At 43.3% G+C, this 16,698-nt stretch overlaps 1 protein-coding gene across 1 annotated transcript; it reads left to right on the top strand.

Moving 5' to 3' along the window:
- Positions 1 to 6,576: 6,576 nt before the first annotated feature.
- On the top strand, positions 6,577 to 13,901 carry LOC102310548 (creatine kinase B-type). The gene is made up of 5 exons (XM_005950848.2): positions 6,577 to 6,684; positions 8,132 to 8,345; positions 9,284 to 9,438; positions 10,327 to 10,459; positions 12,573 to 13,901. Exons 2-5 carry the CDS (start codon positions 8,153 to 8,155, stop codon positions 12,845 to 12,847), a joined length of 756 nt encoding a protein of 251 aa, XP_005950910.1. The 5' UTR covers positions 6,577 to 6,684; positions 8,132 to 8,152; the 3' UTR covers positions 12,848 to 13,901.
- The last annotated feature ends 2,797 nt before the right edge of the window (positions 13,902 to 16,698 follow it).

The raw sequence follows: 16,698 nt of genomic DNA, 5'->3' as shown, positions 1-16,698 counted from the left end.
ATGCAGAGGTGGTCAGATCCAGCCAGGTGGGGGAGGGGTGTCGCTCTGAAAGCATGCCTGATGTTTGAATAGACATGGTCCAAAGTGTGTTCTCCTCTCGTAGCAAAGTCCACAAACTGGACAAATTTAGGAAGCACAGTCTTTAGGCACGCTTTGTTAAAGTTGCCGGTGACAATAAAAAACCCCATCGGGGTGGGCAAGCTGTTGTTTGTTTATGGTGTTGAGCAAGAGGCTGAGAGCCGTGCTAACGTTAGCATCCAGCGGTATATGAACAGCTATCACAATAACTACTGTAAACTCCCTCGGGATGTAAAAAGGTCTGCACGAGACTGCCAGAACCTCCAAATCAGGAGAACAGTGTGTGTGAATGATCCTGCTGTTACAACACCACTCGTTATGCACGTAAACACACGTACGTAAACACTTAGCCCCCCTCCTCTGCTTTTACCTGAGTTGCTGTTTCTGTCATGCCGGTGTAGTGTGCGGACTGCAGCGTCGGGAATCAGCGGGTGAAGCCACGTCTCCGTAATAAGAATAATGCTGCAGTTACGTGCAAAGCTCGTGGTGGCTATCTGTAGCTCCAATTCGTCTAGTTTGTGGGTGATGGATCTGGCGTTCGATAGGAAAAGGCTCGGAAGTGCTGGCCGGTGTGGATGTTTGCGTAGCCTAGCGTCTGAGCCCAACCGGCATCCCCTCTTCTGCTTTCTTTCCCTCCGTCGCCTTCTACGCTTGCTGGGCGGGCAGACCATCCACAGTGACCCTGGCGGTCTCGCTATCTCCACCAGGATGTTGTGTGTTCGCTGATAGTCGCCAGAAACAGACAAACTATATTTAAAACCTAGGTCAATTAGGTTCTGGCGACTGTAAGAGATGGCGGCGTTGCAAACATTCAAAAATATCAAAAATTAGTTAAGATGTACATGAGGATTACTTCAACAGAGAACGGTCTGACTCTTTGAGATTATATATGGTAGAGTATTAAGAGTTTTAGTTTTCTGTAGTGATGATAGAAAAGCAGAAGAGAGAACACATTAGCAGATTGGATGCTTAAAATGTTTAACAGAAGAACTGTCTATCAAACGAGTATGTTTTTTAGAGAGACACACACTCACTCGAACACACACACACACACACACACACACACATTCTCACATGCATACACACACACACACACATTCTCACATGACACGCACACACATTCTTGCACATGCATACAGATGTTTACACTTACACATACGTAGTGCCTTGTCTTAGAACCATTTGGGGGTTTTACGGTGGGAGGTGCTTTTGCTGTGATGTGTATTGTGTGAACTGTTTTCCCAATAAAAGGCAGCAAGCGGAGGCCGTCGTCGGGGTCATTTTGCGGTAGGATTCAGAGTGCTTTCTGAGACACCGGTTGGGGCCTCCCTTGCTAGCAAGTAAAAGTGGTTTGTCTTGTTTTTGTCGTTAACGAGAATAAGTCTCTAAACTAGCGGGGCTTGTGGAAACACAGACCCAACATGGTGTCTCACTGCAATTTCTTCTATGCTTCCTAGAAACAAAGAGGTTTCAAATCACAAATCACCCAACTTTCCCCTATTACTGTGACACAACTGCGAAAGTACTACATTATCCATACTACTGGAGAAAGAACTACTACTCTGTGCTCTTTCTTTTCACACTGACAGCCAGTCACAACCCTCCTCCACTGTCATCTGTGCAGGAGACGGTTGTCACAGTGATGGCCACGTGGTCCTTTATAGAGATTGAAAATGTGACGTCACTCAGGGGTAAAACCGCAAAGAATTCTGGGAACTCGTGGCAAGAGGTACTAGCGCACGCAGGCTTTCAATTGAAATCAGTTATACAGCGATAAAAAGAAACACAAAAAGTGGCAAGAAGCTGTTGTATTATTAACTGCAATAGCCGGTCGCATGACAGCCACGGGAAGCCGACGGGTAAAGAGATAGTTTTTTTTTATCGGATTACGTCGTTGAAGAGAAATTGTTCGAGCCGTGTTTCCGAAGTAACAAAGAGGCGACTGGATTGCAGCCATTCAAAGACAAAATATAACGTCCCAGAACACTCCAGCTCACAGGTTAGTCTGCTCCAAGCATTTACACGAAGGCAAGTCTTCTGTTGTAGTTAATGCTTCATTTTTCTTAACATAATTGGTGATATAGGTTACAAGCAAGTCTGGCGCTGAACAGAAATTGTCGCGCTATGCTCCTTTATTTATTGTGCATAAATAGTAAATTGTCCTGACACAATATTGCGTTTCGCTTCTGTTATTACCATGGTACACTGACAAAAACATATACTTTTATTCACAGGATAAAACAGTTGTTTTGTATCACTAATTGCCCAGTACGATTACAGCATACAATATTATTGTCACTGCTACATTTCTGTGATGCTTACCAGAAATTATTTCCACTACTAATTAATTACCGTTGAGCTCAAAGTTCCCATTAATAAACGGTTAACGAATGTGTATTTATGAAGACGATTTGTGAGACTGGTAAACTTATGATTGGTACGATGGTCTTTACTTTCTACACGGTGCATTTCAAGGTCCTGTACCCATCCATCGGTAAACTGTACCTGGGCTTGTTGCAGTGACCTGAAGTTACTAAACTTCACGAGTGTATGCACTCACTCCAAGAACCGTATAATTATAAATATGAGCGTGGTGAAGTTGGGCAGCACGCTAACGTATTTTGTCCCTCTGTGTGCTCGTAAGGATTTAACACTTTCACTGGTTTGATTTTTTTCCTCGTATCTTTTCTTTGACTTTTCATCATGTCTGTCTTTGTACGGACCAGCATTGTTCTCCTTCGTTTTGTACATACCTTTTTGGGGGGCAAAGAAAAAGCAAGAATTTATTGGAACAGAAGAATGAACGTTTTGCGGTGCTGCAAATGCTTGCATTTGATGCAGTACTTGGATTGTTTTGCCACAAGTTACCGGCATGCAATGCGCGAAAGTCACGTGGTCTGTCAATCTCTATACTCAGGATTGTTCTGCTCTCCTGCCCCCACCAACCTTCCTTCCCTTCTCACTCTCCTCCCCCCACCTCAGACACCTCCAATTATGTAACACCGCCTCTTCTCCTCCACAGCCTCCTGCTGAACAACCAATCAAGTTCCTCAACTCTGAGTGACATCACAGCTCCGAGGAAGGGCCTTAATTAATGAACCATGTGTGTGAGAGAGAGCGAGAGTGAGCTGCCTGGTTGCTGTGGTGATTGCAGTCACCTTGCAATGACCCATAATGCACCTGTGACTGTGAGAGACGACAAACCGGCCGTGTTTACTGGTCACATTTTCCCATCCTAATGTCACATGACATCACGTCATCTGGTTCCCATCAGCAGATTGTTGTGTGTTCTGTGGTTCAGGCAGACGGGACTCAAACTACCAACTTGACAGCTGAGAGGCTTCAACGTTAAATGGCAGAGGTTGGAAGCTGAATCAGTGTTACCTCAGCGATTTGGCAGCTACCATATTGGTTTTTCCAGCAGGATGTTGTTTGGTCATGTCAGCACCTCTACAGCACCAAAGAGGACACGAAACGTATACTCAGCTTGTTTCCACCCTGGAGCCCTCCTCTAACAAACGAGTATGTTTTTTAGAGCATGTTTAGTGCCATCTTGTGGCAGTATAGATCATGATGTCACTGGGTTTGTTGGCTGTTTTCTGCTAAGAGACTTTCATTGTTTTAACTAGTGACAGATCACTGAGTGGAAAACAAGGAGTCCAAAAAGAGAGTGTGTGTTTTAGGGGTCACTTTTGCCCAGCTGTTGGCTGCAGCAGCAACTTCATGTTAAAAACATCAATATAGGGTCCACCCTCACTCTCTCTATCTATGCTTAGCAGTCAGTCAGGTTCTTCATTGCTGGTTAGCTTCAGCTAATAGCTGTAATATTCAGTTTTATAAAGCTTTCTGAATGAGGGCTGTGGGGAGGAGAGCTGTTTCGGTCCTGTGACCGATGCAGTCTGACACTCCTTATCAGGTCGGTGCACCGAGCAAGCGGCACAGTCAGCTGATGTCCTTAGGATGCGATTGCTGCAAAAAATTGTTCCCCCAACACGTGTTCTGTCCTTCCATCCTGCACTTAATTCCTTCCTTTCCTCTTTGTCTTGAATAAAGCATACATGGTGGTGGGATGGCGGTTGCCGGGTAACGCTCCTGGTGGAGCCATTACTCAGAGGAACGAGGAGACCATGAACACTGCTGTTTAAAAGCTGCCAGCAGCCTTTTGTTCAGACACAAAACTTTATTTAACATGCAACTCCTCACACTGTGCAGCAGCTGAATGGAGGCCGTGATGTCATCACCACCAAAAGAAGGAGTGGGGATCAAACAGTTTTCTGTCTGGGAGGATGTTCACGTGTTATCGATCAGGCTGATAGTTGATCAGCTGCTGGGATGATCGGCCCTTTAAAGCTCACCACAGTAAATCAGTCAGCCATGTTCCCTTTCTTTGTGAGGTGTTCACTGACCCGTTGATGCGCATGAAGTACCCTGTTCTTTTTTAACATCTTCAGCCAATGGCAGGAAGTGGAGGCTGTGGAGGGCTGTGATTGGCTGCCAGGAGGAGTAGGGTGAGCTCGCGTCAAGGCTGCTGTCAGCTGACAACCCTGTAAGTACGGAGATACTAGGATTTCCTCCGAGTGAACGATGGCGAAGCAAAAAGAGACAGCAGGGAGATACGAGGTTTCCTGACCACAAAGAAGCCCCCCCCCCCCCAACACCACCACCATAACCACCACACACACACACACTCACTTACACACTCCTCCTCCTCCTTCATTTGCCCTTGTCGTCTCTTTCTGTTCGGTCATGAATAAATGACAATGGTCTGTGTGTGTCTATATGTGTGTGTGTGTGTCTTGTGGTGTGTGGTGGTTGGGCATACTGCAGCCTCTCGACATGCTGATTGAGGATGGGGGAGGGGCATCAAGCTCTGAAAATGGATGAGGACAGGTGGGGGAGGAGCAGAAGATCTGGTTTGTATTCAGCTCTCACCACCTGATCCTGCTGATGCTGTCAGCATGGAACACCACACACACTCACAAACACACACAATGTTGTGGTTCTGCAGGTTCATGGTCCTGGACTCAGGTATGCTGCCTTCTACAATGCCTTCTCTCTACTTCCTGTGTAAGATCACATGATTTAAGTCTGACAGACCTCAGCACCCCCACAGAGTTTACCAACCGGTGTGAACCCTTTCACCCCATCCCTGTTACCATGGAGACGGGCATCATGGTGTGCAGTGCCTCCTCTCCTGCAGCAAGTTCAAGTCATTATTTATACAGGACAACACTGAGAACCCGACTCTGCCTTCAGCCTCAACCCATACTGCCCAGGAAGAACCTTTGACATAGAACCAGAACTTCAAACAAAGAACCAGAACCTAAATAAAGAACTAGAACACAGAGAGACATAACTTTAAGCAAAGAACCAGAACATTAAAAAAAGAACCATAACAAAGAACCATAACCATAACCTAAATATAGAACCAGAACCTCAAACAAAGAACCTGAATCAAAATAAAGAACCAGAACCAGAACACAGAGAGCAATAACTTCAAACAAAGAACCAGAACCTAAATAAAGAAGCACAACACAGAGAACCAGAACTTTAAACAAAGAACCAGAACATTAAACAAAGAACCAGAACACAGAGAACCAGAACTTTAAACAAAGAACTAAAACTTAAATAAAGAACCAAAACCAGAACACAAAGAACCAGAACTTCAAACAAAGAATCACAAGCAGAACTTTAAACAAAGAATCACAAGCAGAACTTAAACTAAAGAACCAGAACACAGAGAACTGTCATCTTTATGATGAAGAACACCTCTGACCCTGTAGAGACCGCTCACAATTACACTAAGTGATGTTTCCTTAGCCTGACCAAACAGCAACAAAGTCGTACTGTCTAAATTGATGGTGATGAAGATGATGGTGATGAAGATGATGGTGATGAGGATAATGTGATGATGATGTTGTGATGATGATAATGTGATGATGGTGGTGTTGATGATATTGATTTGATGATGATGATGTGATGATGGTTGTGTTGATGATGTCGATTTGATGATGATGATGCGATGATGGTGGTGATGATGATGTTGATGTGATGATTGTGATGAATGATTGTGATGATGATGTGATGAAGATGATGATGCTGTTGTGATGATGATGACGATGATAGAATAGAATAATATAGAATAGCTCTTTATTGTCATTGTACATGTACAATGGTTTAGCGCCATCTTGTGACAGTACAGAACGTGACGTCACTGGGTTTGTTGGCCGTTTTCTGCTAAGAGACTTTAATTGGTTTATGTTAGCTAACTAGTGACAGATGACTGAGTGAAAAACAAGGAGACCAAAAAGAGAATGTGCGTTTGGGGGACGCACATATACACATGAAAGATGGTGAGCTAAACTCACACCTGCTGAGTCCTGACAGGCCTGGCTCAAAGGAACTGTAGCAGGATGGGGACAAAGAGAGAGAGGGGGGGCACGACAACCACGTGACCCTCGGCGGGTCTGTGCCCAATGGAATGAATGGACTGTAAATAGGAGCCAATGAGGATCTGGGGGCGGGTATAAAAGACTGCGAGCCGCTTTAATCCGCAGCAGCAGCACGGACCCGCTCCAGAGCCGCATCCCGCACACCGAACCACAGGTATGAGCATCCGAGCCGACTAATCACAGCACAGCACATTCATACAGCCGTGCATCAGGGCAAGAGGAACGAGTCGGAAGGGGCGCGCGGTCAGAGGGAGATGGAGGGTCAAAGAACAAAGAAACAAACACACGCACGGGGAGGCTGCTGCAGACTGTGTGTGTGTGTGTCTTTGTGTGTGTGAGCGCGCGCTAACGACCTTGCGACCTGCGTGCAGGTGTTGCGCAGTCAGCATCGCCCGCGCGCACAAAGCTTCTTTACCGTGGTGGTATTTACGGTCAGCTGATTCATCTGCAGGACTGCTACTGTGCGCGCGCAGCTTCAACAACAGCCTCCAAATATACAATTCCTCCTGAACCGGTGCAGCCGGAGACCGCAGCTCTGCCTGTGCACATTAAGCAGTCTAACCTTCAAACAGTGCGCGCATGCTCCGCCTCATTTTGACGGCTTTTTGGAGCTGATGACGTCAGTCAGCCCTGCAGAGTTCTAGCCAGTCAGAACCGGTCCGATTCAGTCGATTCTGTGCGCGCAGTGAGGCGCTGAAGGTGACCGCAGCCTTAATGATCTGGAGCGAACCATACCGAGCAAGGATCCTGTCTGCACTCTGCATAAATACAGCCAATGGAAAGTAACAGAGTACTTTTACTGCAATTGTGAGAGTTACAGTAAAGATCAGAAGCTCCTCAATCCAATCAGGTTGTTGATAATTTATAACCTGATTGGAGGGTTTGAGGCGTTTCTAAAAGTTTGCAGGAAAAAAATCTGATGTCGCAAAGATTTTTGCTGAGCCAGCATCTGAGTTTTTCACCATTTGACTTTGCTTCATCAGCGACTGACCAATCAGAGCTCAGGCAGTTTGATGAATCATTTTAATTGATCAGTAAACTGTGTCACATATAAAGGCACCCAACTTAAAGGAATTAAAGGCATTTTTTTTCTTCATCACATTTCCATTTTAATTGTGATGTTTTCATAAGAATCAATATAAATGTGATCACATGACCATAAAACCCACAAAAAGTGGCCTCAGTGGGAAGAGTCTGACCCAGCACCCTCAGACCAGGTTTGTGGAGAAAATGGGCCTTTTTATTAGCCTTTCCTATCAAAAACAATCAAGTGTATTTCATTGAGTCAACGTTTTACTAGCAGCAACATGTACATGAATACATGAATATTCAGACATTCAAATCACATCCAGAAATCTTCCAGAAGTTATCAAATGCATGCCTGAGTGTCTTCATCTTTGTGACCAGCCTCCTTTTACTGACTGAACTTTAGTGTAAAAGTTTTACTGTCAGTACAAATTTAGCAATAACTTGTTTAGGAAAGTGCTGTAAGCGATCGGTTTCTGTGTCTGAGATAGATTAACGTGCAAATACATAAACTGTTTGATGCTGTAATGCTGTCTTATTGAACACTTTGACTGTAACCGATGGCTTTCCGGCAGGCGAGCAGCCCGGACGTCATCATGCCTTTTGGAAACACCCACAACAAGTTGAAGCTGAAGTACACGGCGGAGCAGGAGTACCCTGACCTCAGCCAGCACAACAACCACATGGCCAAGGTGCTCACGTCCGAAATGTACGCCAACCTGAGGGACAAGGAGACGTCCAGCGGATTCACCCTGGACGATGTCATCCAGACTGGCGTTGACAACCCAGGTAACCCCTCCCACAGTCAGCATTAAGAGCTCAAACTCTATTTTTGAACTCAAACAAAGGTAACAAGTCCTAAACCAGATAACTTTATCATCAATGCCAGGTAGACACTCCTTCATCAAACGGTCACACATAAATGGCTCCCTAAAAACTGTGTACCTCTCTTCCAACACAATTCAACCTTCAGAATAACCAGGTACCCCATTCCCAAAGCACCATCCTCCTCCTTAAACAGCCCCTTACCAAGGTGCTGGTAACTCCTCCCAAAATAAGACAAATCTCCTCCAGACCAGCTAATTGTGCCAAGGCGGCTGATCTGGCATATATGTTAACACCTCCCTAAAAACCTGACCAAATAAACAACTAAACAATTCCACCCTTAGACACTTGGACCATGTTCCATTTCTCCAAAACATCCTTCAGACCCTTGATCCACCGCCTTGTCCAAGTAACTCTTCCTCAAAGTAAGACAACTTCAGCCTAGTCCAATAACCTTCAGAATAGGAACCAAGCCTCTATCCGATGCTTGTCCGGCTCTTACATAAGCCAGTTAAGCCTTCACCAGACATGTAACTTTGTGTGTTTGTCACCTTCACATTGAGAGATTCTGTTAATAATAAACTCTTTAATTGGATAGACTCATTAGATCGAGGTAATTTTTGGTCTATAATTCCCACCCAAGGGCAGGACATAGTATTGACCTTCAGTCCAACCACCTGATCCTCCTCTTCTAAATCCTCCTTAGTTCATTTAGCTCCTCTTAGTGCGTTAAAGACCATAACACACTATCCTACAAGGAAATTGTGAAACAGACCAAACAAACCCATTGGCACACTCCGTCATGTTTAGGTTTTCTCTCTGAAGTCAAAAAAAGTCATTTTAAGGCCCATAGATGTTGGCTGTGACAAGGGGAAGTGACTGTCCATCCTTTCCCCTTACAGGTCATCCGTTTATCATGACTGTGGGCTGTGTGGCTGGAGACGAGGAGACGTATGAAGTGTTTAAAGACCTGATGGATCCAGTGATTGAAGACCGCCATGGAGGATACAAACCAACAGACAAACACAAGACGGACCTGAACCCTGACAACCTCCAGGTAAACGATAAACTCACCTGAAGCCAGTTCAAACACATCTCATTATTTATGGAATTCATGACCAGAGCCTCAAGCGGAAAAAACATTCAGGACAAATCGATTTAAATACAATCATTACGGTACATACACTTAATGTCAAGGACAGGTGAACACACCTGTTACAGAAGACATGCTCATTCAGATGTAATGCTCTAATCTCAGAGCTGTCCTGGAGCTATTTCAAACAGACAAACCAAACACGAAAGGATTCACACCAAAAACCAATCACAGCATTGTCAAAACTTTGTGTTCACATGAAATTGTCGGAGTTCGCAGCAGATTCATAATCACTAACATGGACAGGTGTAGGGCTGCATAATTCTGAGGAATTTAAAATCCAATTCAGACTGAAAGTCACAGCCTCAGCATCACTGCCCATCAGCAGGACAGAGCTCTGGAGACAGTTTTATTCTTTCAGCTGCAGCTTTATTGGCATTAAACTGTCAGGCAGTAATAACCTAAATTCAAACCTGTGAGTTGCTGAAAGTTTTAACATCAGGTCTGGAATCAGTCTGTTTCAGCATGCAGATGAGGCAGATGCTCCCTGAGCTCATCACAGGTAAAACTACCAACCTGGACCATCAGCACACAGGAGTCTGAGATCTTTGAGCATTGGTGATGCTATTTTCCACAGAACTGATTATTCACTAGGGTACTGAATTCTTGCATGTGATGTGTTTAGCCCAGACATGAAGTCCTACCCAACAACAGGTGACTCTTAAACTCTTTATTGGCTGCAAGGCTCAATGATTTGGTTTTGGTGTGTCAGCTGAGGGTGGTGGTGACCTCTGAAGGGTGGGCAGTGATGGACTCTGACCCTCCTGTTCTTGTGTCTCCTTTGTGTTTCAGGGTGGAGATGATCTGGATCCAAACTATGTGCTCAGCTCTCGGGTTCGCACAGGACGCAGCATTCATGGCTTCTGTCTGCCGCCACACTGCAGCCGTGGAGAGCGACGCACTATTGAGAACCTCTCCATTGAAAGTACGAGGTCACTTCCTGTATCTTCTGCCGCATGTAGCATCATCACTCTGCCCCCTGCCTGCAGACTGCTGTATTATACCTCACTGTCAGCACTTCTACTGTAGATCACTGTCATTCTTCGCTCATTGAAGCTAAAGTATGTCCTTTAGTCAAAGTTATGTTCCTAGCAGAGCTTGACCTTCTGACCTGAAAATTCAGGTTTGTCCCTCCTTCTTAAACCAAAATGTCACTAAAACCTTCATGTAAAGAAAAATGCTGAAGCATACTGTAGTGTGTTTTTGTTTTTTTTGTTTTTTTTTGTTTTGTTTTTTTAGAGATCTGATCTGCTCCAAATAACAAAGAGTTTTAATTAACACTAATCTAAAAACTGTTTCATGATAGGGAACTACATGTGTAAACCTGAACTTAACAAAACAAACAAAATATATTCATATAGATTTTTTTTTTTTGTTTTAACAAACTTGAGCTCAAGATCGAGGTTTTTAAAAAACAAAACACTGCTTCATATTCATCGGGAGATATTGCAGCGTTTAGCGCCATTATGTAACTGACCTGAGGAAAAAGCTGGAGAACGAACGGAAACAGACCTTTAACTCATTTAAAATGCAGCATTTACAGACTCGAGCATCTGACTGAAACTCAACACTTCCTGTTTTGTTTGTTCAGCTTTGGGAAGGACGTAAAGAAAAGGTCAGACTCAGAGAGGGAGCGTCTGTCTGAGCATTTCAGAGCAGCGTCCATCACACTAGAATAGAATAGAATTAAACTTTATTGTCATGTGCAATGACAATAAAGTTGAATTCTTCATCACATGAAGAATTCAACTTTAATCAACTTTAAGAATTCATCACATTCGCAGTTTCACTGTACCGGCCGCGTGTACTTAGACCTGCATGGCTTAATCAGGTACAAGGCAACGAAATGCAGTTTGCATCCATCCAGAAGTGCTTTAGTGATATAGATATATTACAATATATATTAACAATAATATAGATATGTAAGTATATTACAGAAATGGGTCTATTATGATATGTTATAATGTACACGGTATGAAGTATGTTGTGAATATTCTATAACTATAGATGTACAGGCTGTAGTGAGTACAAGCTATGAACACTGATGCTGATGTCAGTTTTAGAGTAAAATGAGAACAAACGGATTCTAAATCAGGTTTTAATTGTTTGTTAAATTCACTTTGAGTTTAAACTGTGGTGGTGCGTTTAGGGACCGTCTGATGCAGCAGTTTCTTGTGGTCCTGCTGAGGTAGGTGAGGTACAAACTCTCATCAGTCGGGCTTCATTCAGCTGGGTCTGCAGCTGAAGAGGATAAGTCTTTATTTAGATACTTCCCATGATGCCTCATCGAGTGTGTCAGTGAACGCAGCAGCAGATCAAACTCTTACATAACCCTGAGCTGAGAGCTGTCCTGCTGAGACTGCTAATGAGACCGACAGCTCGCCATTTAAAGCCTGTCTTTCATATTCAAATGTGACTGTACCGGTTAAAGCCGGCAGACCTGAGATTCTGCTGCCCCCTGCTGTCTGAGCCAGTTCCACACCTGCTTTTAAAGACCTCAGGAACCAGGAGACGTTTAACTGAGCCATTCTAAGACCCACAGAAATGCGGGTCTCAGAATGATCATGTGATCTCTGTATGATTTCCTCAGCTGTCAGGCCGACTCCTGACCACCTAAACAGTTCAGGCTGCTCAGGTATCTCTGCATCAAAGTGTGAGGAACTGGTACTCTGTTTTCCTGTAGAAAGTCAAGACACTCATCAGAGTAAAGGTGACTTTTTTTTATAGGTAACGTTCAGGTATGATGGGTAAAAATAAAATATAATTAATGAGAGATGCTGGCAGGAAACTTCATATGATTTGATATCTAAAAGGGGGTGAAATCTAAAGGGGGGTGAAACTTCCTGGTCACCTTTAGTGAAACAATTAAACCTTTAATTTGCTTTTATTTTGAAAGTCAATACCTGTCCCATTAAAAGTGATTCTGTGAAACAGCTCCATCTAGTTCAATTGACACCCCTTCCTGTTTGCTCACCTGTCATCCTGAAGTAGGGTTTATGTGTACCTCTGACCTTTGACCTACTGTGTGGTGGCTGCAGCTCTGGCCTCCTTGGAAGGAGACCTGAAGGGGAAGTACTATGCTCTGAAGAACATGACCGAGGAGGAGCAGCAGCAACTCATTGATGACCACTTCCTGTTTGATAAGCCTGTGTCCCCGCTGCTGCTGGCGTCCGGCATGGCCCGCGATTGGCCCGACGGCCGTGGCATCTGGTCAGTATGTCACCCTACAAGTGGAGGTGCAGGGGTGGGGGGGTATAATGAAGTATTGGTTTGGAAAAATATGACTCCAAAGCCAGAAATTGATTTAAATTAACCTGATTCTAACAGAATGAAGAAATGCTGAGAGAGAATAAACTTTGAGCTAGAGTGTCTCAAATATGTCCTTTTTCTGAACAAACACCAGTTTAAAAATAACTGTAATGAGAGACAGAATAAAAAAAATAACCGAGTCGAGGTCAAAGTTCAGAACAAAAAATACTGACTCAGAATGGAAGATTCATGCATTCATAAAAACAGATGTAGGTGTAATAAAAAAAGGTGAGTCTGATTGAATAGAGGTAAAAGTTGGAAAGATTAATAAAAAAAAAAAGTGACCAGAAATAAGGAATAAACATCAGTTTGCTCATGGAATAAAGAATCGCAGCAGTCCTTGGTCGTAGTGTCAAGCTCACTGAACATCCACCCAACCACCACATCCACCCCTGTAGACGGCTTCATGTTCAGCAGGACTCAAAAATCAAAACAAGATTTTTACTGTTGTTTGTATTGTTTGTTGTGTTTTTTTTCCACAGTGCACCTTTAAATTTAGACAGAAAAATTGGGTATTGAACATCATCTGACCTGCTCTGGAAACTTCAGGTTTCTGCAGCTTATTTTCAAATCAACCAGTGCTGAACAAGTGCCTCTTAAAAACATGATAATTTAATATATCTAATAAATACATAAGTCTTTATTTTTTTTTATTGAAAAAGTGATAAACAAGTCTCAATTTAAGCTGTATTAAAGCCAGGTCATAGCATTTGTATTAAACACTGTTTTAAAAGCAGATTTGAAGCAGCAGGAACCCATTGAAAGCTTTCAAATCTTCAACCTAGAGCAACTGGTTATATGATCCGACTGATCTTAAAGGAACGTGAAACTATCAAAGAGACTGCTGGGAGTTTAAACGATTGGTCTAAAGTGAAAAGGTGGGTGTCATCTGCATAGTGAATTAAAAGGGATGAGATGGGGAGCCATGCTTTCTGAAGCAAGTAGAATGAAAAAGAGCAGGACCCAGAATGGATTCAAGAGGGACTGGGTCATAAACAACCAGAGAAGCATCCTTCCAAAAGTTATTTTAGCATTTGGTATTTTAGAGCAGCTGAATGTGAAAATGTCAAACCTGTTCCCAAACAGTGGTGTTCTGTGTTAGAGTAGCACCTCCTATTCCTGTTCCAACACACAGTGGTGTTTTTGTGTAGATTTTCTGTCTTACCCTATCTAAAAATTACAATTCAATTCAATAAAACTTTATTGATCCTTAAGGTTGGCCCTGAAGGAAATTGGGTTAAGGCTGCCAACCTTTGCCACCACCATCTTACCCTTCTGATACATTACAGAAACATCACATGGGGAAGACAGGTCAGAGAGGTATAGCAATGGAAAATGCACAACATAAGGAAAGACGAGGAGAAAAAAAGAACTCCCTAGACTGAGCTCCAGCAGGGAGATCAGTTTGAGAACAGAAAAAAACACCTCAGCACATAGCACATGAATCATCACATCTCACAACATAGAAGACATAAGCTTCGATGGCGTTTGGAGGGGGTGGGGGGGTGAGCGTAGGTCTGTGTCAGTGTACATGTGACCATCGAGTATCTGGCAGCAAACGTCTCTGCAGGACAATCAGGCTCTCCCAAGCCCAGGAGTTGTCAGTTTCATTAAGGGACTGGTTGATCAAATCAGCATGGCATCTTCACCTGTCCTCCCTGCAATTTCCTGCTCATTGTGTCAGATGTTTAGTTACTCCTCAGCCCCCTTTAGCAGTAATGATACTTGTAATAAATGTAGCCTATTTGCAGCTCTGGAGGCCAGGATCACTGAATTGGAGACTCTGTTTCGCACCCTTGAAAAACCCATAGCTAGTCAGGCCACTGTAACCGGTGCAGCCGAAATGATCATAGGCTCCGCTAGCTGTCCCCTAGCAGACTGCCTCAAGCAGCCAGGGAAACAGGATGGCTTGGTGATGGTGAAGAGGAAGCATAGTCTTAAGAAGAAGCCCCAGGTACACCACCAACCTGTTCATGTGTCTAACCGCTTCCTCCTCACTCGGCAACACACCAGTCACGGATGAAACCCTGGAAACTGGCGATTCTGTTCTGAGACGTGTGAAGCTAGAGACACCGGCAACCAAAGTCAGTTGTCTTCTAGGGGCCAGAGCAGGCGACATTGAGGGAAATTTAAAACTGCTGGCTAAGGGTAAATGTAAATTCAGTAAAATTGTGATTCACGTCGGCAGTAATGACACAGTTACGTCAATCGAAAGTCACTAAAATAAATATTGAATCGGTGTGTAACTTTGCCAAAACAATGTCAGACTATGTAGATTTATCTGGTCCCCTCCCCAGTCGGGCCAGGAGTGACGTGTTTAGATGTATGTCCTCTTTAAATTGCTGGCTGTCTGAATAGTGTCCAAAAAGTGATGTGGGCTGTATAGATAATTTGGAAACCTTCTGGAGGAAACCTGATCTTGTTAGGAGAGATGGCATCCATCCTTAAACATAAAAAATCACAAAGAAAGAACAATACAGTATCCTCAACAGCACCAACGAGTAAAACAGTGAAATGTGGATTGTTAAACATTAGGTCTCTCTCTTCAAAGTCTCTGTTATTACATTAATGATTGATCAACAAATGGATTTACTCTGCCTTACTGAAACCTGTTTGCAGCAGGATGATTATGTTAGTTTAAGCGAATCAACACCACTGAGTCATTCTAACTGTCAGAAACCTCGAAGCACAGGCCGGGGGGGCCTTCAGCAGTTTTCCAAACCAGCCTATTAATCAACCAATAACCGAGACAGACTTTTAATTCATTTGAAAGCCTGATGCTTAGCCTTGTCCACCCCTGCTGGAAAACTCAAAAAACAGTTTTATTTGTGATCATCTATTGTACACCTGGGCCTTACACAGAGTTTCTGTCTGATTTCTCAGACTTTTTATCTGATTTAGTGCTCAGCTCAGATAAAATAATTATTGTGGGTGATTTTAACATCCATGCCTCAACACAGCAATTAATCTGTTATTAGATTCAATTGGCTTCTCTGAAAATTTCAAAGAATCCAACCACCACTTTAGTCACACCCTAGATCTTGTTTTAACATAAGGCATATAAACTGAACATTTAGCAGTGTTTCCTGAAAATCCTCTCTCCTCTTATCATTTCCTGATAACATTTAAATTTACAATAATTGATTACACAGCAGTGGAGAGTAGACTTCATCACAGTAGATGTCTTTCTGAAAGTGCTGTAACTAAGTTTGAGAATATAATCCACCCACTGTTATCATCTTCAATGACCTGTACCAACACAGAGCAGAGCAGCTACCTGAACGCTGCTCAAATAGAGGTTGATGATCTTGTTAATAATTTTACCTTCTCACAACGTATGACAATAGATACTGTTGCTCCTGTGAAAAATATGGCCTCAAATTAGAAATACTTGACTCCCTGGTGTAATTCTCAAACACATAGCCTAAAGCAGATGACTCGTAAGATGGAGAGGAAATGGCATGTCACAAATTTACAAGATCATCATTTAGCCTGGAGAAATAGTTTATTGCTTTATAAGAAAGCCCTCCACAAAGCCAGAACATCTTACTATTCATCACTGATTGAAGAAAATAAGAACAACCCCAGGTTTCTCTTCAGCACTGTAGCCAGGCTGACAAAAAGTCAGAGCACTGTTAAGCCAACCATTCCTTTAACGTTAACTAGTAATGACTTCATGAACTTCTTCACAAATAAAATTTTAGCCATTAGAGAAAAAATTACTCATAATCATCTCACAGATGTAACATTATCTACAGCTACCGTACAGTACCATTGGTAACCAAGATGGCGCCGCGTATGGATGCCCTGGTGCTTCAGTGCATTACTTTTGTTTTGCTTTTGTGCATTTCTTCT

Source organism: Haplochromis burtoni, unplaced genomic scaffold, assembly GCF_018398535.1.
Source record: "Haplochromis burtoni strain Fernald_Lab_line unplaced genomic scaffold, NCSU_Asbu1 Contig_849, whole genome shotgun sequence".
NCBI classification, from domain to species: domain Eukaryota; kingdom Metazoa; phylum Chordata; class Actinopteri; order Cichliformes; family Cichlidae; genus Haplochromis; species Haplochromis burtoni.
This window is presented reverse-complemented; position numbering and strand designations above follow the sequence as displayed.